The 24,961-nt window shown below is 41.8% G+C and overlaps 1 protein-coding gene across 1 annotated transcript; it reads right to left on the minus strand.

The window, feature by feature from the left end:
- Positions 1-19,847: 19,847 nt before the first annotated feature.
- Positions 19,848-21,389, minus strand: LOC137724266 (uncharacterized). Its single transcript, XM_068463034.1, has 3 exons — positions 20,982-21,389; positions 20,626-20,780; positions 19,848-20,307 (listed from the first exon to the last, which is right to left on the minus strand). Exons 1-3 carry the CDS (start codon positions 21,387-21,389, stop codon positions 19,848-19,850), a joined length of 1,023 nt encoding a protein of 340 aa, XP_068319135.1.
- Positions 21,390-24,961: the final 3,572 nt, after the last annotated feature.

Below are 24,961 nucleotides of genomic sequence, written 5' to 3' on the forward strand. Positions count from 1 at the left end.
AAATGGACTTAATCATGGTTACAGAAGAGAAGGTTTCTTCATAGTCAATCCCTTCTCGTTGCCTGTAACCCTTGGCTACTAGTCTGGCCTTATAAGTCTCCACATTCCCATCAGCGCCTATCTTCCTCTTGAAGACCCATTTGTTTCCAACAGGTACTATACCTTCTGGAGGGTCTACTAAAGTTCATACCTGATTTTGATACATGGAATCCATCTCGGATTTCATGGCCTTTTTCCATCTCTTTGAATCAATGTCGGACATTACTTCAGTGTAGTCTTGTTGACCCTAAAAATTACAAAGCCTACGTGGCGCGCAGGCCGAGTAACTAATAAGCTAACTACGTCCTTCGGTCAAATGCGGGGCGTGCCAACCCGTCGGCCGAGCCTGGCCGAGGAGTAAAATTTGTTGATGTTGCGTTGAGCGCGTCGGTGACTTCTATATCTTGCGACTACGGCCGAGGAAGGAACAAATCTCGGCCTTTGGATTCTCGAGCCTGAAGACAAGGCTGCTAGTTCTACGAAGTTCAATATCAAATTCGGCTCTCAAGGTGCCGAATGTAGTAACCTGGTAACACCTCACTTCGCCGAGAAGGCTAATGAGATGACCTCTGCCAATAAGGATTTGAAAATCCTTCTCGACCGAGACTTGGATAGATAACCAGTCGGCCTCGACGCAGTGCTGTTTATCCAAACTGAAGGTGCTTCGGGAACGGCTGATTCTACGGCAACAGTGCTGTTTATCCAAACTGAAGATGTTCGCCGGTTGCCTTCACAGTGCTGTTTATCCAAACTGAAGATGTGTCGGCGGAAAAAAGAAAATAAAAAATCTCAAGATGTTTTGAGAGGTTTTGCGCAGGGCAGTTGTGTGTTCAATTGGAGGTCCTCTCTATGGTGTTCGCAGCCTTGTATTTATAGAAGCAGATGTGTGGTGCGGCTTCACTTGTGTAGAATTTGATTTTAATTCAAACTCATCAGCTGGAGTCTAGGTCAAAGACTTCTCAAGGTAAGCAACAACCTATCTTTTAGATATCATTTATCTTTAAACGATCCGCTGGATATAGCCAATATTAGGCTTAGATAATCCAATATATATTAAGAGATAATATTATGATTAAAACCACAATATTATTTCTTAATAATTATCTCAACCACTTTATCATCCAACGGTCTAGAACTTTACTCATCTAACGGCCTTGATTGTATAGGCCGATAGCGTAAATTTAGGTCCAAACATTGCCTCCCAGTTTCCTTGAGCTTCGGCCCATAAGCCGAATGGTTAAGGAAATTAAGTCTTTCCAGCCAGTCAGGAGTACCTCGACCACCTACTTATCAGGCCGAGAGAAACCTGTTGCTGTGTTGAGCCGAGAGAACATGATCCTGGCTTCTTTTGACCAAAGAACAACTCATGGTTGAAGAGAAGTGATAAGCAATCATGAACCAAGGTCGAGAAGAATTAGGGGGTAGGAAAAATAATTTGGGGTCAATAGTTCGGCCGAACTTTCTTTTATTCGGCCGAAGAATTGTATTCGACCAAATAGTTTTGTAAAGTGGGCCGAGGCCGAGGCCAAGAAGAATTGGGTGTAGAACCTATATATATATATATCCCATTGTATTCGGCCAAACTTTCTTTTATTCGGCCAAAGAATTGTATTCGGCCATATTTTCTTTTATTCGGCCATATCGTTTTGTAAAGTGGGCCGAGGAACATTAGCTAGATACGTTTCGTGGCCGAGGAACTTCATTGTCGGCCGAGGTCTTAAAGTGGCCGAAGACCATCATCACATATATATGAATCCAAAGCCACAAAAAACAAAATCAAAACTTGGCCCATTGGCTTTGGAATGATGTTGTCGGGCATGCATATTTCTATCACCCTTTTTTTTTTTTTTTTTTTTTTTTTTTTTTTTTTTTTTTTTTTTTTTTTCCCCCCGGGGGCTCAATGCTCATTGCCCCCCCTGTATTTTCTTAAGTATCGGCCAAGAGGCCGAATGGTTAAGAAAGTAATTTAGCACATGGAAATAAAAGTGGCCGAACCATAAATAGGAGGAGGCCAACGATGCTTTATTCCAAGCCGAGATCTTATAATATCAAAATTCTCAAATTGATTTTGCTCTAGGCCAAATAAAGAATTTTCTCCAAATATTTGTAACTTGGTGAAAATTTTTTCATTTTCGGCCGCCGAATGTGTTGAACAATTATTATGCCCCACACGCATAATTTCGGCTTTTAATTCAAACAACTTAGCCGAATGAGATTTCTCTATATCGGTGTTATCACTAATAATCATATTGATTGGCGTAGTTTCGGCATCTAAAACCATGTCTCCAATTACCATATCAATTGATGTGGTTTTATGGTCCGAAGTCGTGTATCGGTATTGTTCGTCATTGGAACACTCCTCTAAAGAAACATTTTCTGAGTCAATTCTTGGCTCAGAAACTTGAACATTTTCTTCTAGGCCTACCACACTTTCAGTCTCGACCGAAAAAATAGGTGGCCTTTGTTCCTCGACCAAATTAACAATTTTCTTAAGCCGATGTCTGATTACGGCCGAAGCGGAAAATTGCCCCCCAGTCTTTTCAACCAACCATTCCTCAAATGGAATTGATTTGTAGTCGAAAACGTAAGGAAAATATTTTCCATCTAGCCAGGCATTAAATCGAGCCCTGTCTTCATTTACCCATTGCTCTTGCAGGGCAACATGAGCTTTTATTCTCAACATGTAAGCGAATGACTTTTGCAACTCTTTATGGCCACGAAGAACTTTTTCCACTTCCAAAGATCTTTTCCGTTCTTCATTGTGTTTTTTCAATTCCTCTAGGCGCTCGTACAATCGGCTACGTGGAGCCGGATTGGAATCTTGATATATCATATAAACTTCGTAGTTTTAGCACTGGGTCCCACTGGGCGTGCCAAAATGTTGACCCTAAAAATTACAAAGCCTACGTGGCGCGCAGGCCGAGTAACTAATAAGCTAACTACGTCCTTCGGTCAAATGCGGGGCGTGCCAACCCGTCGGCCGAGCCTGGCCGAGGAGTAAAATTTGTTGATGTTGCGTTGAGCGCGTCGGTGACTTCTATATCTTGCGACTACGGCCGAGGAAGGAACAAATCTCGGCCTTTGGATTCTCGAGCCTGAAGACAAGGCTGCTAGTTCTACGAAGTTCAATATCAAATTCGGCTCTCAAGGTGCCGAATGTAGTAACCTGGTAACACCTCACTTCGCCGAGAAGGCTAATGAGATGACCTCTGCCAATAAGGATTTGAAAATCCTTCTCGACCGAGACTTGGATAGATAACCAGTCGGCCTCGACGCAGTGCTGTTTATCCAAACTGAAGGTGCTTCGGGAACGGCTGATTCTACGACAACAGTGCTGTTTATCCAAACTGAAGATGTTCGCCGGTTGCCTTCACAGTGCTGTTTATCCAAACTGAAGATGTGTCGGCGGAAAAAAGAAAATAAAAAATCTCAAGATGTTTTGAGAGGTTTTGCGCAGGGCAGTTGTGTGTTCAATTGGAGGTCCTCTCTATGGTGTTCGCAGCCTTGTATTTATAGAAGCAGATGTGTGGTGCGGCTTCACTTGTGTAGAATTTGATTTTAATTCAAACTCATCAGCTGGAGTCTAGGTCAAAGACTTCTCAAGGTAAGCAACAACCTATCTTTTAGATATCATTTATCTTTAAACGATCCGCTGGATATAGCCAATATTAGGCTTAGATAATCCAATATATATTAAGAGATAATATTATGATTAAAACCACAATATTATTTCTTAATAATTATCTCAACCACTTTATCATCCAACGGTCTAGAACTTTACTCATCTAACGGCCTTGATTGTATAGGCCGATAGCGTAAATTTAGGTCCAAACAAGTCTATAGGGTCCTCCTTTGTGTCATTGTCACCTGGAAGGTGTAATTCCCCAAAGTCATTATCCAAGTCATACCTCTTAGATGGCTTTCTAACCTGTTCAGATTTACATGGAGATAGGGGTTCAGGAACAGGGTTGTCAACTTGTCGAGTGCTTGTTTGTGGTTCATCATTAATCTCATTAATTTCCATCATTTTACTTATAAAATTTTTCCTCTAGAAACTTAGCAGTTTTAGCAACAAAGACTTTATGGTTGTCAGGATGGTAGAACTCATATCCCATAGTTTCTCTAGGATATCCCACAAAATAGCACCTAACTGACATATGCTTCACAACCCCAAATCTTAATATGATTAAGACTTGGCTTTCTACCATGCCATATCTCATAGGGCGTCTATGAAACTGACTTGGAAGGTACTCTATTAAGCAAGTAAGCTGCTGTATATAGAGAATATCCCCATAATGTTCATTAAGGTTCGATTTCTCCTTTCAGAAACTCACCATAGAACGAACCATGTTCATTAAGGTTCGATTTCTCCTTTTAGAAACTCCATTGAGTTGTGGAGTTCCTGGTGGAGTCCACTGTGATATTATTCCACACTCTTTGAGATAATCTAGGAAATCGTTACTTAGATACTCTCCCTCTTGATCTGAACTTATGATCTTTATCTGTTTCCTAATTTGCTTCTCAACTTCATTCTTGAATTCTTTGAACTTTTCAAAGGATTCTGACTTGTACTTCATAAGATACACATAGCCAAACCGAGAGTGATCGTCGGTCAATGTGATATAGTAGGAAAAGCCTCCTCTTGACGTAGTAGACATTGGTCCACATACGTCAGTGTGGATTAACCTTAGAATTTCAATGGCATGCTCTCCCTTCCCAATGAATGGAGATTTGGTCATCTTCCCTTTCAAGCAACATTCACAACTACCCATTTGGTCATTACCTAATGGGCAGAAATGTTGACTAGCGCCTGAATCAAATATCCAGGAATTGGAGCTTACTGTAAAACCACTCTGTATGACAAAAATAGTCCCTTCAAAAGTTCGTGTCATAAGGCTCGTAATGTGCACTCTATATTTCTTCTTCCAACATTCATCCTTTCCACAATGAAAGCATGTTCCTTTGGATTTTCTTGCCTTTTTCTTATGCAACCTTGTCCTTGTGATTGCATTCTCACTCCCACTGTCCTTTTTGAAACCTTGTTCAAACTTACAGCACATGTCAATCATCTCAGAAAGAGTACGATCAAACCTATTCACTTATAGTTTACTATAAACTTAGTGAAATCATCCGAGAAAGATGCAAGGAAAAAGTCTTGGGCCATTTTCCCATCGATGGAAGTTCCTAAACTCTCAAGATCTTGAAAGATCCTTCCTATCTTTTGTCCATGTTTTTGGACCAATGTCCCCTTTGCCATTTTGGCATTGAATAGACTACAAACATTTGAGAATCGTACATTACTTGTCTCAATGCCATGCATCTTATGCAAACTATCAACCATGGCACAAGAAATGTCCATGTGCTCATGTAGCTTCTTAAGCTCCTCACTAATTGAAGTGAGGATTAAGCATTTGGCTTGTAAGTCATCCTCATACTGTCTTGTATAATTTTCACACTCCTCTTTTGAAGCTACTTTCGTAGGAGGTACATGAGGAGGGGATTGCTTGAGCACATACGATATGTCTTTCATCTTTGAGACATTCTCAATGTGATGATACCAAGCAAGGAAATGTTGGCCCCTAAGGCCCTTTTTGTCAAGTATAATGGTAGGTGAAATTTTAGGCATGTCATTAACTACATAACATAACAGAAATCGTATTAGATTGTTGATTTTAAAACTACTTGATTGGGTCTTAAATCAAATAGTACCACCCACTATTTTTGGCAAATTCCACATCCCTCAATGGAATCCGAGAGTTATATTGAACTCTTAGCGGGGTATGGGAGGCTCACCATTACCAAGCCCACCTCACAATGATATGATGCTGGTTAGCAATAATAATGATGAGAGAATAATGCTTTAGTCATTTACAACTCTTGTAATTACCCATCTAGTTTGGCCTCTAGAGAATGATGCCTCACAATGATATGATGTCGGCACCATTGCACTTAGTTAAGTTATTCCCACCATGCTAGTTCGTGTAGGGGTTGAAGAATAGCCTCACAATGATATGATGCTGGCCATCCTCGTTGCCTACCTCACCACATCATGTATGTATATATGGGTTCCTCTTGAATGTAAGCACATACTTTGAACTTCCCCATGATAGGGTGAAGCCGGTGTACGAGTCACAAATGATTGGAGCCCACCACGGTGGAAGGCCTACGAACAGATGTTCAAAGCATCTCTCGCTTATCAACTTAATATTCGTTTTGTTGAGGGAATAGTGTTGGGCTACATCAATTTCATTTTAATCTTATTAAAAGAACTTGGGCCTATCACAACCATTGGTCCAAGTTTATATGAATTAGTAGTATATAATACTCCCACTATTTCAATGAAACAAGCGAGACTATATGGAACTACTAACGAATGCATTGCATCCTCATATGGACTATATAGTCATTTTAGGTCTTAGGATGATTATGAACTGTTTGATTTGATCTAACACGAGCCTTGTGTTGGACCTTGGGTCTAAGGTAGGTAGTTGTTGATTTTAGTTACGCGTTTAATCTAATTAAACCATTATTTCCTATTGGGCGTTGGATCCAACTATTCCAATTTGTATGCAAATAAACAAAAAGGAATACTTGAAATAAAGAGAAGGGCTTATGCCCTTCTACAACACATTTGATGGACTTATGCCCATTTACAACACATTTGAACTAATCAAATTACATTCAAATCTAAACTACTAAACCCAAACATTCTTAATGTAAACCGGCCAATCACATAGCTCAATTATCGAGGCCTTTGGTTCATAATCACCCTTTTCTTAATCAATCACATTAACTAAGAAAGCAACTTAAACAATTGGTTTTCAGATTCATAGAATTGATTTAAATGGAACTAAATGAAATGAAAATCCAATTCTCCTTAAAGAGACAAAACCATTTTGTTCTCATCATATTTTGGGCCGAAAAAGCAATGACCTCAACTATTGGGCCACTAAGCAAAATACAAAACTTTTGGGGTCCCTTTGTCCACAACTTCATGTAATTACAACTAGAACCCAAAATTTTTCAACCATTACATAAACTTCATTAAAGGAGCAAAACAATTTGTCCTTTAGTGATTTTAGGCCTTTACGTAAAAACGTAAACTTTTGGGCCAAAGTGCAAATACACAAAAGTATCAAAACTTTATGTAATTGCATAAAAAGCCCCAAAAGTACCCCCACTAAGGGGTGGCCAGTTTTGGTAGTGTAAAAAGGGGTTTTGGTTTTTGGTGAAAATTCAAAGTTTTAAAGTGTGTTGAAAAAGTGAAAGGTATGGGTTGAATAGTTGATTCGCATGGTTGAAAAGGTTGATTGGTGTTGATGCACAAAATTGGCGAGGACTTTGGTACAATAGAAAGTGCCAAGTTTGTGACCTTCGCTAGGTTGCTCTGGCCATTAGTGTGGATAAGTATGTAAATGAATAGAGATAGGAAAACAAACAACACAAGATGTACATGGTTCACCCATATTGGCTACGTCCACAGAGTAGAGAAGTTCTCATTAGTTATGAAGGGTTTACACAAATATATAGGTTCAAGCTCTCTTTTAGTGAGTTCTAGTGAATAGTTTAGTACAAATGACATTAGGGATTATTGTGGGAGAATGATCCCCTTTTCTAGAAGAGAGTTTCTAGCTTTGTTCCGACATTGACACGTGTCGTGTTGTGATTGGCCTCTGACACCGACACACGTCGCGTTGTGATTGGCCTCCTGGTTGGAGGAAAAGTTTTGTGGGCCTTTGACGGTATATTGTTGACCGGTGCTCAGTAGTTACGGGATTGGTCAAGTATGGTACAAACAGTGCTCCCCTAAGTTCCCGAGTGGGGACTTGCATGATCCAAGCCATTAAGTAATCACGAAACTTCCAAGTACCGAAGTGTGGTGTCGCCTTCACTTGCCTTTTCTGTCCTGTAAGTAGATGTGGCATCTTCTCTTGGAAGTACTTTTCCTTCATCTAGGAGTGGTATCTTTAGTTGGCGTTGACACACAAGGTAATGTATCATTTTCATTTGAAGCTTACTTGTAGTTTCGGGTCTGGTCAAGTGCGATACAAACCATATAGTAGGAGTCCCCCAAGTCTCTGAGCGAGGAGATCTACCGAAGGAGGTGACAGACAAGGTAAGCAATCAGAGTTCTAAGCAATCAGTCTTAGATCGGTAGGTTGATCTTGGGTTCCGGCTGATTGTGCTCATTCTCCTTGTCTCTCATTCAGCAACAAGGATAAAGAGAAGAAATATGGAGAAGAGATGATAAGAGGTACTCTTGTTTTTGGAGAAGACGGACGAATCGACACGTGCTTTGTTGTACTTAACTTTCCACAAGTGTATTCTTGAACTGGGCTAGAGGGTTTTCTGGTTTCGTCCAAAAGAGCAAGCCGACTCCAGAATTTGAGGGTCAAAACAAGTTCGTCAAACCTGGAGTATGTTCGATCTTGATGATATGGGATAGTTTTGCTGTTTGACAAAGTAGTAGATGTGGTATGGCGAAGCTTTGTTCTTCGACGACGGTGCTAGCAAAAGGCTGTTGAGGCTTCTCGATCTCTTCAATTAGGGCAATGATACCGAGCTTGGATTTGACTTAGACTCTTCCGTCTAGATTGTGCGGTTCCATAAGAAGGGCGTCGTGCTGTAGTGATTTGTTCTAGCTCGCCGTTGAACCTTCTGCTTCAATCTTTTGTATAGCAGAAATGATGAGCAACCTTTGCATTTAAATGGTCCTTCAGAGCACTACTTCTCAGTGACTCATCCATGCTTGGCAGCTTCAATGTAAAGAACCAATATCGTACCAACTGTTCTGAGGTATTTGCCGAATGAATTCGTGACCTTAACAATAGTTGAGGATGAGTACTCGAGAGCAATGCTAGGCAAGCAACCAGGCAAAGGTTCCGGGCAATCAGTTCTAAATCAGAAGTTTGATTTCAGGTTCCAACTGATTGCATTCTTTCTCCTTGTCCTGCAGGTAAGAGCAAGGGTAAAGGAAAAGACAGGGAAAAAGCATGATATGGGATACTCTTACTTTCAACCCTGATGATATGAGATATTCTTGCTCTGATGTGGCTGGTCAGCAGGGGTATTATCGAGGGAGAAGAAAACGAAGTATTTCGAGAGGCTAGATTAGGAGTGTCATTTCGGATGTGAGGAAAGGTTGAGCAATTTTTTTATTTGGCAGGTCTGCCTGGCTATGGAGGATAGAGGTCGACATATATAAGAATTGTCCCGACAGCGACTAGTAATGCTATTCTTTTACCCTTCTTGGTCAGAGCAATGTAGTGGTCGCTGCAAGGTTCACGTGCTTTAACTTTGTCAGAGCACTTTGAAAAAGCGGTATGTGGTATCCAGAAAGCTGATGTTGCGTGTGAGGATTGTGGACAAATTTTATCCAATGAAATCTGACTCTCGAAGTTCGGGGAGCGGTGCCTCTTCGATTTCTGAGCAGGCAATCTTGTTGGGGATATGGTTCATGAGATTTGGAGAGCGGTGCCTCTTCGATTTCTGGGCAAGCAATCTTGTTGGGAGTGTTTTCTCAGATGTGAAGAAAGGTTGGGCATTTTTGCAAGTCTGCTTTGCCAGGAGCACAGAGGTTGACACATATAAGGATTTTCCAATAATCAAACAGTGGTGTTGTTCCTTTATCCTTGTGGGTAATATTAGGGTAACTTGGTCTTCAACATTTACCTGTCTTAACTTTGTCAGAGTTCTTTGGCAAAGTTGTCCTTGGTATCTGAGCAACTGATGTCGCATGTAAAGATTGCTAATAAATTTTAACTCAGGAAATCCGCTTCTCGAAATTTGGAGACTGGTGCCTCTTCGATTTTTGAACAAGCAGCCCTGTTGAAGATTTGGCTCTTTCTTTTATAGGAGCACCAATTAAGTCAAGGAGTACGTTCAGAAAGTTATTGCTTGTAGGAATTTTCCCCTTATTTTCGTACTTCTCAGACTTACTGTACCTCATTTTTTCTCCATCTTTTCTGAGAATGTTTGGCTCGTCGGACTGTCGTTTGGACTTGAATGCTATAGAAGAGGTAGCCATGTCTCCTCAGGATAACATATGGCGCTCATCCTTCTTATCTTCTACTGGTCCCCTTACTATTAAGGACTGTGTGATGAAGAATGATATGACCGCTGCGGTGGTGGCCAAGAATCTTCTCACTCCCAAAGATAACAGACTACTTTCCAAATGATCCGGTGAGTTAGCTGTTAAGGATTCTCTGGTTTTTAGTGTTCAGTGTGCAGGTTCTGTGTCTAATATGGCCGAACGCCTATTTACTCGAACCCGCCAAGTTGAATCGTTGGCGGCTGAAGTGATAAGTCTCAAACAGAAGATCAGAGGGCTTAAGCACAAGAATAAACAGTTGCACATGCTCGCACATAACTATGCTACAACCATGAAGAGAAAGCTTGACCAGTTATAGGAATCCGAGGGTCAGATTTTAAATGATCATCAGAGGTTTGTGAGTTTGTTCGAAAGGCATTTACTGCCTTCGTCCTCTGGGGCTGTACCACATACTGAAGCTCCAAATGATCAACCTTCGGTGCCTCTTACTTCTAGGGCTTTGTCGAGTGTTGAGACTTCTCTTGAGCAACCTTTGTGAAGGCGCCTTCCTGTTTGTTTGTTTTGTTTCATGTGTATACACGTATTTGTAATTTATCGAAGATATCAATAAATAATCTTTACTTCATTCAATGTGTTATGTTAAATAAACTAAGGTATCCTTCACTAAGTTCTTTGAATTTTTTATTTTGTTGAAGTTTGCATGTTGAAACTTCTTGGTTAGGGACTTCAAAAATCCAAGGCACTAAGTAGTCGCGAAATTTCCGAGTACCAAAGTGTAGTGGTATATGGTAGGAGTCCCCCAAGTCTCCGGTCGAGGGAGTTGACGAGGGAGGTGTCTTGCTATTAGGCAATTTTCCAAACAAAACTTCACCATTTTCGTTTTTAAGTGGTTGCCCAAAACTCCTCCTTCGTATATATTTAGTATGAAAGTTGTTAGGTCCAAAGAAGGGGAGGCCTAGGCTCATTTCTTTCTTTCTTCCTTTTTTTTTTTTTTAAATTTTCGAATTTTTGAATTTTTTTTTTTCGATTTTTTGAATTTTCGAAAATATTTTATTTTATTTTTTTTAATGGGTGAAGCTTTGATGTTGAAGCTTTGTAGGTGAAGCTTTTGTGTTGAAGCTTTTGTATTGAAGATTTGGTGTTGAAGCTTTTGTGTTGAAGCTTTGTAGGTGAAGTTTTTGTGTTGAAGCTTTTGTATTAAAGCTTTGTAGATGAAGCTCTTGTGTTGGAGCTTTGTAGGTGAAGCTCTTGTGTTGAAGCTTTGTAGGTGAAACTTTTGTGTTGAAACTTTTGTGTTGAAGCTTTGTAGGTGAAGCCTTTGTGTTGAAGCTTTGTAGGTGAAACTTTTGTGTTGAAGCTTTTGTATTGAAGCTTTGTAGGTGAAGCTCTTGTGTTGAAACTTTGTAGGTGAAGCTTTTGTGTTGAAGCTTTGTAGGTGAAGCTTTTGGTTTGAAGCTTTTGTATTGAAGCTTTGTTGGGCACCATAAATTGATTTTGCTTCACACTATCTTGATCAAGAGTGTGTGAAGCTTTTGAGAATTATAGTTGCTCTCCATTGATGAAGCTTTGTTTGATGTTGAAGCTTTGTTGTTGAAGCATTGTTTGACGTTGAAGCTTTGTAGGTGAAGCTTTTGTGTTAGTCGCCATAAATTGGTTTTGCTTCACACTATCTTGATCAAGAGTGTGTGAGGCTTTTGACATTTGTTGTTGCCTTTCACTTGTTGAAGCTTTTGTTGGCACCATAAATTAATTTTGCTTCACACTATCTTGGTCAAGAGTGTGTGAAGCTTTTGAGAATTGTTGTTGTCTTCCATTGATGAAGTTGTTGTGTTCCATAGAAAATTTGAAGTTTGAAACTCCCTAGCTTGTGGAAGTTTGAAGACTTTCCATGTGGGGCTTTCTCATGGTTTGAATTTGAATTTTGAATTTCTTTGGTCCTGTTGAACTTATATAAGAAGGATAAGTCTCCACTCTTTACCTTGGTGAACTTATATAAGAAGGATAAGTCTCCACTCTTTACCTTGCCTTCATTTGCTCATTTTGTAGTAATTTTGGAAGATAGAGTGTTCTCTAGTTGAGAGGGATTCCGGCATTGCTTTGCATCATCTTTAGGTTGCTAGTCTTCTCTACTAGATCGCATGCTTTCATTCTTGTTGAATTGTTTGAGTGTTCATGTATTTGGTTAAGAACATGATGAACTGGTTGAGCTTTTCTTCATGCCCTAGGAACTTCCTTATGTTTCGATCTTTCATGTAGTGATAGAGTTTGTTTCTGTTTGTTGTAGATGTCAGAGTCTGGAAGTCCTAGTGATGAGGGCTCCCCTAGCTCTAGCTCTAGGTTTGAGCTTGCAATGTTGGAGTCTTCAGGGCCCTTGTTGGAGTCTTGTACCAAAGAAACGTTGGATGATTTTCGCAATTGTCAAACCTTAGCCAATATTGGTTCTTCCTCCTTCATGTCAGTGGGTGAGGGGGTTGTTTTTGACGCCATACCCATATTTCGCTCTGAGTTCACAACGGACCTTTTAAAGAAAAACTTGTTAGATAGCGAAAGGCAACTTGAGGCCCTAAGGCAGTCATGTAGTATCCCCTACAGTGTAGGAATGCGTTTGGTACATCATGAAGAATTGCCTCTGAACCGCCCAAGGGTCATGTTATGTTCTATACCGAAATATTATTGACCTTAGGCGTGAAGTTGCCTTCGCACCCTTGTTGCAACGGATGCTATCTTTCATTGGATATGCGCCTGGGCAACTCAATCCTGGTTTTTGGGATACCTTGATCGGTTTTATATTATTTGGATGGAATGTGGGTTACGTGAGCCTTCCTTCCATCAGTGGCGCTACTGTTATAAGATGCGCCCGGTGAAAGCATGCCCTGGGTATGCCGAGTATGCATGTCGGAGTGAGAGAGAACATATTGTCTTTGGTAAGAAAAAGGCGTACTGCACTTGGAAAAATCGTTGGTGCTTTCTTTATAATGATTGGGAGCATGTTAGAGGTGTCACGCCTGAGCAACGTGTTCTTACGCACTTCTACACTGTAGGTTGTAATGTATCCATTGTTCGGATTGTTTGCTATTTGTTGTGATTTCTTCTTGTGTCTGACATTTTCCTTCATGCAGTGACATGAGGCAACATCAAATTGTTAGGACAGGAGCTGGCTGATGTAGAGAAGGTGTTAAGAGTGCCTAAGGAGGATAGACATTTGGGCAAGTTACGACCTTTGTTTCGAAAGTACGATTTCCAGCCCCTAATGTCGGAGTGCCAGAGACGAGCAAGTAAGTTGTATCCTTCATTTTGCCCCCTCTTTCTTTTACAAAGTTGTATTCTTTACTTTGATTTTTCTTGTTCAGTGGAGAAAGTGAGCAAGAAAGGGGGGACTAGCACCAAGAAAGGGAAAACACCCATGTTAGTTCCCGTAGATGACATTTTGTTTCACAAGGAGCTCGTAAACACTGGGTGAGGCCAACCCCTAGACCTAAGTCACAAGAAGAGGTCCTTAAGATTACTGCCTCAAAGAAAGCTGAAGCTGAGGCGATCGGATGGGTTGCTGCCATAGTTACAGGGGAGGAGAGACGACTGTTGCCTCCTTTTCCTACCATCAATCCCATCTGTCCTCTAACCATGGAGTCCACTGACCAAGAAGGTAACCCTAGCTCCAACCGTAAGAGGAAGTATAAGGAAGAGGTTGGCAGCATTCGTGGAAGGTTTTGAAGGTTGCCATGCAGCCAAGTAGTTTTAGGTATGTCAATAATTGCCTAGCAGGACGTAAATCCACTGTTAACGAGCTTAGCGAACCGCTAGACGAGAATGGATCAGATCGTGACCGGATGATGAGGCTATCTTCTTATGTAAGTGTTATTCTGTCATTTCTTTATTTTCTTCCCTCTTTTTTTTGGTAGTGACGATCATCCTGTCATGTAGGTCATGACTGAGTATGACAACAGATTACGAGAGGTTGAGTGGTACAAGGCAAAGTTTAAAGAGAATAACCTGCTTGTGAATGATGCCAGAAAAATGAGCAAAGCTTTGGCTGAGGCCATCTGCCTCAAAGATCAACACTTTGAGAGTTTGAAGAGGCGAAATGGTGGGAACGTGAAGCTCAAGAAACAACTGGAGGGGACTGGGAAACAGTTGGAGACCACTATCCTTGAAGTTTCCAAGGTTAAAGGGAGTTAGATAGTGCCTTGGTTGAAGTTTCTGAGCTAAAGAAGAGTATCCCAACTGAGAGGGACACTGCCGTGTAGGAGTTCTTAGGTTCCCAGGCCTTTCACGACGCTTTTAAACCACACTGCATCCGAGCGGCAAATTTTGGGAAAAGGAAATGGATGGCCGTCTTGAAGCGTTACGATAATGGAAACATTATCCGAAAGTACCATGATGAGATGGATGAGTACCGACAAAGAGGTGAAGCCTTCATCCTCACAGTTGATCCTAATAGTGAGGATGACTCTGATAACGAGGCTAGTCTCGGTGAGCAGTCTCAGGAGAATGAGGATGGTTCTGGAGATACCGAGGATGGTGGTGATGGCAATGCGGTTGAAACGCAAAGTGATATTGTCAGGGGTTCGACCTCAAATAAGGATGACTCATAGTGCCCTCTTTTTCTGCTTGTACTTTGAATGTAATAGTTTGTTGTTTGTATGGCATGTGCTATGTATTCTGAATGTACTAGTTTGTTGTTTGTCTGGCATGTGCCATGTTATAAGGCTGAGGGTTTTTTGTTTGTGTATGTTTGCAACCTTGTACTGTTCGCTTTGATGTTAATTGCCAAGTATTTGTACTATCATTGATAAATGTTTGGCTATGTTTGAATAGATCCCTTGTTTGGATATAAGTCATGTTGACATATACTTAGACTTTATTTCATGTTGTAAGCATTCGTGTTGAAGCTTTAAACCTGAGCGTTTCAGTGATAAGGATGTAAGGGAGTTAGGACCAAGTTGTCTAAATCACCTCTTTATTGAATTTATGCCAAATGGCCTTCATTACATAGGATGCCAAATGGCCATAGCTCAACACTTGTACAGTGTTTGTAGGAACCAGGGCGACTGATGCCAATAACTTTAAACGGTTTATCCCAATTTGGGCTGAGCTTGCCTTCACTAGGGACTCTGTCGCAGAGTAGTCTTTTCTTCAATACCAAGTCCCCCACTTTGAAAGAGCGAGGTTTGACTCTTGAGTCATAGTAGTTGAAGATGTGCTGCTTATAGGCGACATTCCTCAAGTGAGCCTAGTTTCTGTGTTCCTCGACTAAATCCAAGTTGAGGGTGAGCTGTTTGTCATTTTCACTTTGCATGTATTTCTGGACTCAGAACGTTGCTTGCTCAAGCTCAACTGGGACAACGGCCTCTGTACCAAAGGCAAGTGAGAATGGAGTTTCTCCTGTTAAAGTCCGATATGAAGTGCGGTATGACCAAATAACTTGGGGTACAAATTATGGCCAACAACCTTTAGCCTTGTCTAAGCTGGTTTTCAAAGTCCGCTTGATTATTTTGTTGATGACCTCAACTTGTCCGTTAGACTGGGGATAAGCTAGGGAGGCAAAAATAAGTTGATGTTGAACTTAGAACAAAACATCCTGAACTTCTTATTGTCGAATTGCTGCCCATTGTCCATGACTATCACATTAGGAATGCCAAATCTGCAATAGATGTTCTTCCATACGAAGTCTTCTATTTTTGCCTCAGTAATGGTTGCCAAGGGTTCTACTTCGGCCCACTTTGTGAAGTAGTCAACTGCAACGATCGTATAGCGGACCTTGCCCTTTCCTGTAGGCATTGGGTCGATCAAATCAAGTCCCTATCGGGTGAAGGGCCAAGGGCTGATCATATGAGAAAAAGGCTCGGGAGGGAAATGATGAATAGTTGCGTAGCGTTGACACTTATCACATGAGCGGGATATTCTGATAGGATCTTGGTGGAGTGTTGGCCAGTAATATCCTTGGCAAAAAGCCTTGTGTGCTAGGGATCGAGATCCAGCATGATCTCCGCAGACTCCTTCATGTATTTCTCGAAAGACAATTTCCGCTTCTGCAGGTGTGAGGCACCGTAAGTATGGTAAGTTAAAACCTCGCTTGTAGAGTTGGTCATTAATGATCAGGTAGCAGGTAGACTTATATCAAATCTGATTAGCTTGGACTTTATCATTTGGGAGGGTGCCATGAGCAAGAAATTTATAAATCAGGGTGATCCAGCTATCCCCCTGTTACAAGACTTCTGCAACCATGGTGCTTGGTGCTGCCAACAATTCGACGTGAATTTTTCTGCCAATCTTGTCTTCCACTGCTGAGGCGAGGCAAGCCAAATTGTCTGCATGACTGTTTGCCACTCAAGGGACTTGGGTGATCAGGTAGTGGAAGTGCTTGAGCAAAAGCTGCGTTTGCGCAAGATACGCTGCCATGGAGTTATCCTTAGCGTCAAAGTTGTTCGTGATTTGGTTAACCACCAATTGGGAGTCACTGAAGATATTAATTTGTTCAACTCCAAGGTGTTTGGCCAAACGTAAACCTGCTAAAAGGGCCTCATATCGGCCTTATTGTTTGACGCCTTCAATTTGAAGCGAAGAGCATACTCCATTGCCACTTTGTCAGGGGTAGTCAGGACTAGTCCTGCTCCACAGCCCTATTGGTTGGATGAGCCATCAACATATAGAGTCCATACTGTTCAATAAACATTGAATTAACTAGCTTTGATAAGTCGCCCTTGCATTCTTTAGGCCGAATGGCATGACTTTATAGCAATATAATCCTCTGTCAGTGGTGAAGGCCATGTGTTCTTGGTCTGAAGGGTTCATGAGGATTTGGTTGTACCCTGAGTAAGCATCCATGAAGCTCAAGAGTTCACACCCTGCTGTAGAGTCTATAAGTCTATCAATGAGAGGAAGGGGAAAGCTATCCTTCGGGCATCCTTTGTTTAAGTCGGTGTAGTTGACACACATTCTCCACAAGATCGTTTGAAGCAAAAGACTTTCCTTGGTCGGATTTTTCTTAACAAGGACCACATTTGCTACCCACGTTGGATAATTGACTTCACGGATGAAGCCTATGCTTTTGAGTTTTTTAACTTTTGCCTTCATTGCCTCGTATCATTCAGCATCATAAGATCTTCGCTTCTGTCTCACCGGCTTGGTCTTGGGATCAATACTTAAGCGATGACAGATGATATCAGGAGAGATGCCTGGCATGTCTTCGTATGACCAGGCGAAGGCTTTAGTGTTCTCTTGCAAAAAAAGAGATCAATGCTAACCGAATGGGTAGTGACAAAGTGGTGCCAATCTTCACTATGCAGTCCAGATAATCTTTTGAGATAGAGACCTTCTCCAACTCTTCAGCAGGTTGTGCTTGCTAGGTGAAAGTGTGACAGCCCGTTCCGAAAATTTTAAAACGTACGCGTGAAAAGACGATTTTGCCCCTAGCGTGATTTTTTTTCCGTTGTGTGGTTGTTTGAATTGGTGTGGCTGGTTGTTGACCACACACACACTCCCATAATTTCCCTAACCCTTTCCCCCTATCCCTGCACCTATCCCGTGCCCATTTTCCTTCCCATTTTCATACCCATGTGTACGGACACACTCCAAAACCACCCAAATCTTCACAGATCGAAGAAACAAAGTACATATCCATGCTCGTGAGGTTCATTGGTGTCCAACCATACCCATTTCAGATAAGGATACCTTCGTTTTCACGTCGAACTCGGGATACCCGATTTTTGGTACTGTTCATGCACACGTAAATTCTTATGTTTTTGGGAATTTCAAGCTTGTAGGAAGCTTGGTGAGGTCCTTAGGAGGCTCGGGTGGTTCGTTTGAAGGTTTTGGACGTCGGGATCACGAGTTTCGAGGTTGGCCGGAGTTGGGGGTATTTTCCCGTCAAGATTTCGTGGATTTTAGCACTTGAAAGTGGTATGATTTTGTTCCTCTCGTTGTAAGCTTCAATTTGGTACCAATTTTGTGAAATTTGGTTGAAAAATGAAGAAGATAGGACAATTTGAATTTTTTCCCGATTTTCCGGCGTCGTCGCCGACGCCGGAGCCTCGCAGGAGAAGACGACAGACTATTCCGTCAGTTTGGACGGAATATTCCTAACGCCGTTGATGGAATCCATTAAAGTTAACGGAATATTCCTGACGGCGTTAACTGACGCCGTCATCGTGCCAAGCACGTGCCTGCGCGTGGCCGTGCCTTGGCCGGCGCGTGGGGGCGCGTGCGGCGGTGAAATTTTTTTCTAAAAATATGGGGATGATCCTGAGGTTGAGTAGATCATGTTGGTGTATTCATACACCCCATTTGAGCATTGTATGAGAAGTTATTTCTTAAGTTTGGTTATGTGCTTTAAAATTAACGTTTTTATAGTTGTTTCGCATATAGGTGAATCCTATCCCAAGGACGAACGTGGTCACTCGAGGCAGGGGGGTTACAACCCTTCCACTTACCAGGGAGTGGGCTTTTGGTTTTCCGTATATACCTATATACTTATACTTTTCCCAGAAATTTGTTTAGAATGTTTATTCGTTATATGCCATGCCTATCGTTTTGTCGTTGTTTATGCATTGTTAATTGTTTATATATATGTATGTTTGGTGCTGCGGACGCACAGGTGAGTTGTGATTTATGTTTACATTTAGTAGTGATTTGAGATGCATAGAGAGCTCATAACCTGCACCCCCGGTGTTAGTGCTCCTGCCCAGAGTTGGGAACAATCCTTCACGTGATGTTCATCTCCCGCACCACACGCTCAGCTTGGATCCAAGTTAGGTGCATAGTCTTGTCGTACAGACCACTCTAGGTGGTTCCGACTCTTAGGTGACCTGCGATTATTCGCCCAACCTTCACGTGATCGTAGCACTTGAGCGTATATATATGTTACACCCAGGCTTGTCGTACAGACCACTTTAGGTGGTTCCAACTCGTGTGCAGGTTTAGTTAGTGAGATTGAGATTTGAGCTCTAGATTCAGCCGTACAGGTCACGTTAGGTGACTCCGGCTGACATATTCTATGATATTGATGCGTTATTACCTGAGCACTTGCATTTTACTTTGAGGTTTTGGCATAGCATATTCTTGAGCATGATTTATATATTTATATACTATTTTCTGGGAAGTATACAGGTTTTACAGCGAGGGGTTAAAACTTATTTATTAAATGGTTTTTGAAAAGCTTTGTTTTTACTCACGCTTTTGTTTTGCGCCCCCTCCAAGTTCTAGTTGGCTAGCACGTTTGGTGGTTTCCCTGAGGATTTCCTCGGCATATCTGATAGACGATCACCAGTGTAGGGCCACCTTCGGGTGTGCTTTTGTTGCGTCGTTTTCTTCTAGACTGCATTAGGCTTTCATGCTCTTAACTTAGTGTCGCACTTACACTTGCACTTGTTTGTTATTACTTTGTGTAAAGCTAGTTTTTATTTATTCGTACTATTTCTATTATTACTTTATTAGCTTCCGCACTGTGCACATGGTTACGTCACTCCCACGTGACGGACAACATGCCCTGATCTCGATCGGGGTATGTCAGAAAGAGTCATCTCGAGGATCGTTGGGTTGACTATGACCACCGTGATGATCCAAGTTGGCTTTGTCCGAGTTGGTCTTTATAACTTGGTCATGTATAGAAAGTGTTTCTTTGGGTACATGCAAGTGTTGTTGCTTAACTGAAGTGTTATAACATGATCGTGCACTAAGTTGATCTCCTCTGATGTAACCATTGCCATAGGGGGTTGGAAATTTCATCAACAACATATGTGTGGATACCATAGCCTTGAGATCATTGATGCCTGTGCGCCCAAAGATACCTGTGCGCCCACTTTGTGAAGTAGTCAACCACCAAGAAGTTAGTGGTGATGGTGGCTGTGTACGGGCCTGTACTAATGGTGAAGGGTAAATGTACACTCCCTAAAGGTTGCACGACATCACCGGAGAAGCTTATCAGAGGAGAAACCAAGTGATCGAGCAAGTGTTTAGCTACATTAAGTGTTTTGAAAGCTTCAGCAAACATGATATTGATCGATGCCCCCGTGTCTACCAGGATTTGTCGTACATCAAAGTTGGCTATGCGAGCCTTCACAATCAGTGGGTCGTTGTGAGGATAGATGATACCTCTTTCTTCCTCAGGGTAGAAACATATTGGATCCCAGTTAGGCTTTTGATACTTGCCTCCCCTGATGTCTTCCACGTGAAACAATTGGTGGCCAGACTTCAACGTTCGTTCATTGTTTTTCATGGCCCTATTGGAAGATTCAGATATGGGTGTGCCACCGCATATGGAATATATCACATTTACTTGGCGTTGGTTGTGGTTATCCCTTGGAGGGTAAAGAAGGAATTAATCAAATTTTCCTTCATGTGCCAAAGCTTCAATATGATCACGGAGGGTGATACATTTCTTGCCGTCATGGCCATTATACTCGTGGTAACCACAAAACATACTTGTGTTCTTCGTGGACTTGTAATCTGGCTCCCTCGGCCTTGGCTTTGGTATCAAGTGAGCTATACTGGGGTAAATGGCCGTGCATGTGGCGTTCAAAGGTGTGTATGTCTCATACCTCGGGGTAGGACTATTCTTGACACGTGCTTGGCCCACTGCATTGACTGCTTGGGGGAGGGCATTATCGTGGCGATACCTTTGGTTATTGCGATAGTGCCCCTTACTCTTTTTATTAAAATGAGACTGGTGAGGATGGAAGTCTTTCCTCTTGCCCTGAGAATGATACACCTGTTAACTTGGCGAGGTATTAGATAGGGCAAGGGGAAGCGTCACTGCCGTTTGGAAGGTTGAGGTCTTCTCATTCGGTTGGATCTGGCTTCCACTCCCCATTTGCTGATAAGGGATGGCTGTAAGGAGTTTCCCTTGATATGTCCTTGGCTCGGCGGAGGCATGGTTGTAAGCCTATGCCATCACCTCAGAGTAAGTCTTCCAAGTGTTAGCATTGATCGTGTACTTGAAGAAATAGTCGCGTAGGCCTGCCGTGAAGGCTTTAAAGGTGGTCTTGTCATTTGCCTCAGCACAGCGAGAATACTCATGGCTGATGCGGCCGACATACTTTCGTAGTGACTTGTCCAGCTTCTGGCGAATAATGTACAAGTTATCTACGGAATGTAAGCGATCTGTCTGGAAGATGTGTTGAGAGACAAACAGTTTCCTCAGTTCCTCAAATGAGTTTACCGTCTCAGGTGGGAGACGACAATACCAATTTAGAGCTCCGCCAGAGAAGGTAGAAGGGAAGAGAAGACATCGTTCTTTGTCAGTGTGCATCCGGTATGCCATGGTGGACTCAAAGAGGTTAAGGTGTTCAATCGGGTCCTCCATTCCAGTGTAGAGTTGTAAGCCAAGCTTCTGCTTTGTCTTTGCTTGGAGGGGGGTGTCGAGGATCCTCCTTGTAAGAGGGCCTGGCCTGGGTTGGTTCCAATCAGGTATTTCGGCTTGACATTCGGCCTTCAACTTGTTTACTTCCTCAAGGAGTTGTAGGACAAAGGGGTCCTAAGTGGAGTCAGGTACTGCTGGATCCTTCTTCCGTAGGTCTCCATCTCCTCTTAGAAGTAGGAAAGCTTGATCAAGGGCATGAGATTTTTCTTTGGACTCACCGTACTGACTTCCAGGACGAGCCTGTCGAAACGCCCCCGAGTCCTCCGTACCTTCATATTCCTCAAGGAAATGTCACTCATTCCCTAGATTGGCAGTTGGCTTGGGGCATGGGAGAGGACTGAATCTTTCAGAAACCCTTGGGTCATTGACCGTCAAGCTTATGTGGATGGGGCTCTCTCGACGTTGCCTCAGGAAGTCCCGACAGTCGTGATAAACGGCTTTTGATCCTTCTACTCCTTCTGCAAGAAGGTGCCTTCCTCCACTTCTCCTGCTTTGGGTCGAAGCAGTTGGGTCGAGAGAGGTCTCATTTTGATCAACACCTTGATGAGTAACTCGCTCCCCATTAGGGATATCTATGTTAAAGGCAGGTGATCCCCCGTGTTAGGGGCACCCAGGTGGTGGTTGACTTCCCCGGGGGCGATAAGTTCGTGTGTTTGAGTATGCCTAGCTTCATGGAGCATCCCGAAGAGTTTCTCATACTACTCCCAGAGGATCTCATTGTTTATCGTTATCTTGTTGTTCTGAGCCTCTAGCTCATCGACTTTAGCCTGAAGAGCAAACTTCTTTCGTTCCTTCTTTTGTTGCTTTGCACTAAGTGCGAGAGGGGTGTCGTTCTGCGTGTTGTGGCTCCCTTCGCTCCCCATGTTGGAGAGGGGTGCCTGGTCAAAAGAGAGTGTACGAATGGTGGAAACCAGCTTGACAAAGCTGGAGAGAGTAGGAATAAGTGCGGTTCCCACAGACAGTGCCAAATGTTGATGCATAAAATCGGCGAGGACTTTGGTACAATAGAAAGTGTCAAGTTTGTGACCTTCGCTAGGTTGCTCTGGTCATTAGTGTGGATAAGTATGTAAATGAATAGAGACAGGGAAGCAAACAACACAAGATGTACATGGTTCACCCAGGTTGGCTACGTCCACAGAGTATAGAAGTTCTCATTAGTTGTGAAGGGTTTACACAAATACATAGGTTCAAGCTCTCTTTTAGTAAGTTCTAGTGAATAGTTTAGTACAAATGACATTAGGGATTATTGTGGGAGAATGATCCCCTTTTATAGAAGAGAGTTTCTACCTTTGTTCCGACATTTACACGTGTCGTGTTGTGATTGGCCTCTGATATCGACACATGTTGCACTGTGATTGGCCTCTGATACCGACATGCATCGCGTTGTGATTGGCCTCCTGGTTGGAGGAAAAGTCCTGTGGGTCTTTGACGATACACTGTTGACCGATGCTCAGTAGTTTCGGGATTGGTCAAGTATGGTACAAACAATTAGTATAGGTTGTAAGAAAAAAAATAAAGATACCAATCATCCATCACCAATCAATAACAAACCAAAACTTTATGAAAAACAACAAACATATTGAATCAAAACACCAAAACTTTTTATTCTTGATAAGAACAACAAGAACATTGAAGAACACACATGACAACTCATAAGAGCTCCATGAATGTTTTCACTCAATAAAACTCATTTCACTACTCAAAAGAGGCTTAACATCCTAGGGTACTTAGGGGTTCCAAAAGTCACTTTAAAACATTTTTAACAAGACAAACATGAACCCAAAAATCCACCCTTTGGATTTGGCCGAATTTCACCACATACACGGCACCAAATTTTAGTTCCAATATTCATGCTTAAATGAACTACATCTACAACATTTGAGATGCTAAATTTTCAAGCGAAATTTATATTCAAAAAGCAAGAACAAGGCTTGTAACATTTACAACATTTAAATCACAAACCATGAAATACACAAAACCCAAAAGGATTCACCATACACTGTACCTAGGCTCTGATACCACTTGAAAGAAAAATTTTGTCCTAGCTAAGAACATGTGAGAACATTTGAACACATAGGCAAACTATTAACACTTTAAAGTAGGCATGCATTAAAAAACAATTCTAAAACCCATGACTTTCAAAGCCTAGTGAATGGTGAAACACAAGACTCTTTAACAACATTAAAGAGAAGAAAGGTTTTTGAGATTCATTACCCTTGAAGCTCATCCTTGTTTACACAAGGGATTCACCCAAGTGGAGGGCCTTCAAGTCACCTCCTAGCTCCTTGAATCTTCCTTGTGATTTTTCTTCCTTTTGAATCTCCTTTGCTCATTGAGGATGTGAGGAAAGGAACTCCAAAAACACCAAAGGTTTGGTACCTCTTAAGTTTCCACACCAAAGATGTAGTGTGAAGAGAAGAGGGATGACTTAGAGAGACTTTTGATGCTAGTGAAAGTCTCCCTAAGTGGCCGGCCTCTATAGAGAAAAAGAGAGAAAGTGTTTCTCTTCTTTGCCTCAAGAAAACCCTAGTGAGAGAATGTCTATAAAGTTGCCTTTATACCTCCTCACATGTGAGTGGCAAACTTGCAATTAAGCCAAGTTTGCATCCACTCACCCTATGGCCGGTTTTGACTTAGTCATTGGTCTAATTTCCATTTAGCTTTAGTTGTTATACAACCTAAACTCAATGAGCCTTGAGGACCAAAAACCCCTTTTGGGCCCCGAAACCCAAAACTAACTTAAAAGCCCAATACGAACCTTTCGTAAGACTAATTAACTAATTAAATAATCTTGACCATTCTCAATTAAACTATTTAATTGCTTATCCATCTCATTTATATTTCTTCACTTTCATCGTTACTCGGTGTACGATCCATTAGGTTCTAATTAACGAGGCAGTGGGCGATTGTTACTCTTAACGATTGATTGTGAATTGAAACTACATTTCAATTCTCCCTTTCATGAAGATTAGTGTTTACTAATCTTCAGGGCTTCCACAAACCATGAGTGACACCTAGCAGTATGTCATGGCTACCCAAGCTAAGTAGAAGTTGTTGGAGAACCTATCCAGTTACAATTACAATGCAAAACGGTCCTTCTCTAAAACAGTACTCTTAATCACATTGTTTGAGTGATAGTTTGTTTCATTTCTACTATCCAATGTGATACTTCTCTATATGATTCATTTGAATATGATTTGGAACAAACTTCCTAAGTCATATTCATATGCTTTGGCCAAAGACTCCCGAATCATATCTCAGAGTATTCTCCCTCCACCATGGAAGGTTAGAGATCCCCTGTTCTGCATTCGTATGCCTACATGACTAGATAGCTTGACCCCAACAATGACATGGACACTCTTGATGGAATACCTTTGACATGATCAAAGCTCAAGGACCTAACCATTAGACATCTATGATGCCTTAGGTCAAAGGACTACTTAGCATATTGCAACTTACAAGTTCTTACATGACATGTATGTTCGAACTCTCTTTTGATCATTGTTCAGTGTACT

Source organism: Pyrus communis, unplaced genomic scaffold (assembly GCF_963583255.1).
Source record: "Pyrus communis unplaced genomic scaffold, drPyrComm1.1 SCAFFOLD_23, whole genome shotgun sequence".
In the NCBI taxonomy this organism is placed as follows: domain Eukaryota; kingdom Viridiplantae; phylum Streptophyta; class Magnoliopsida; order Rosales; family Rosaceae; genus Pyrus; species Pyrus communis.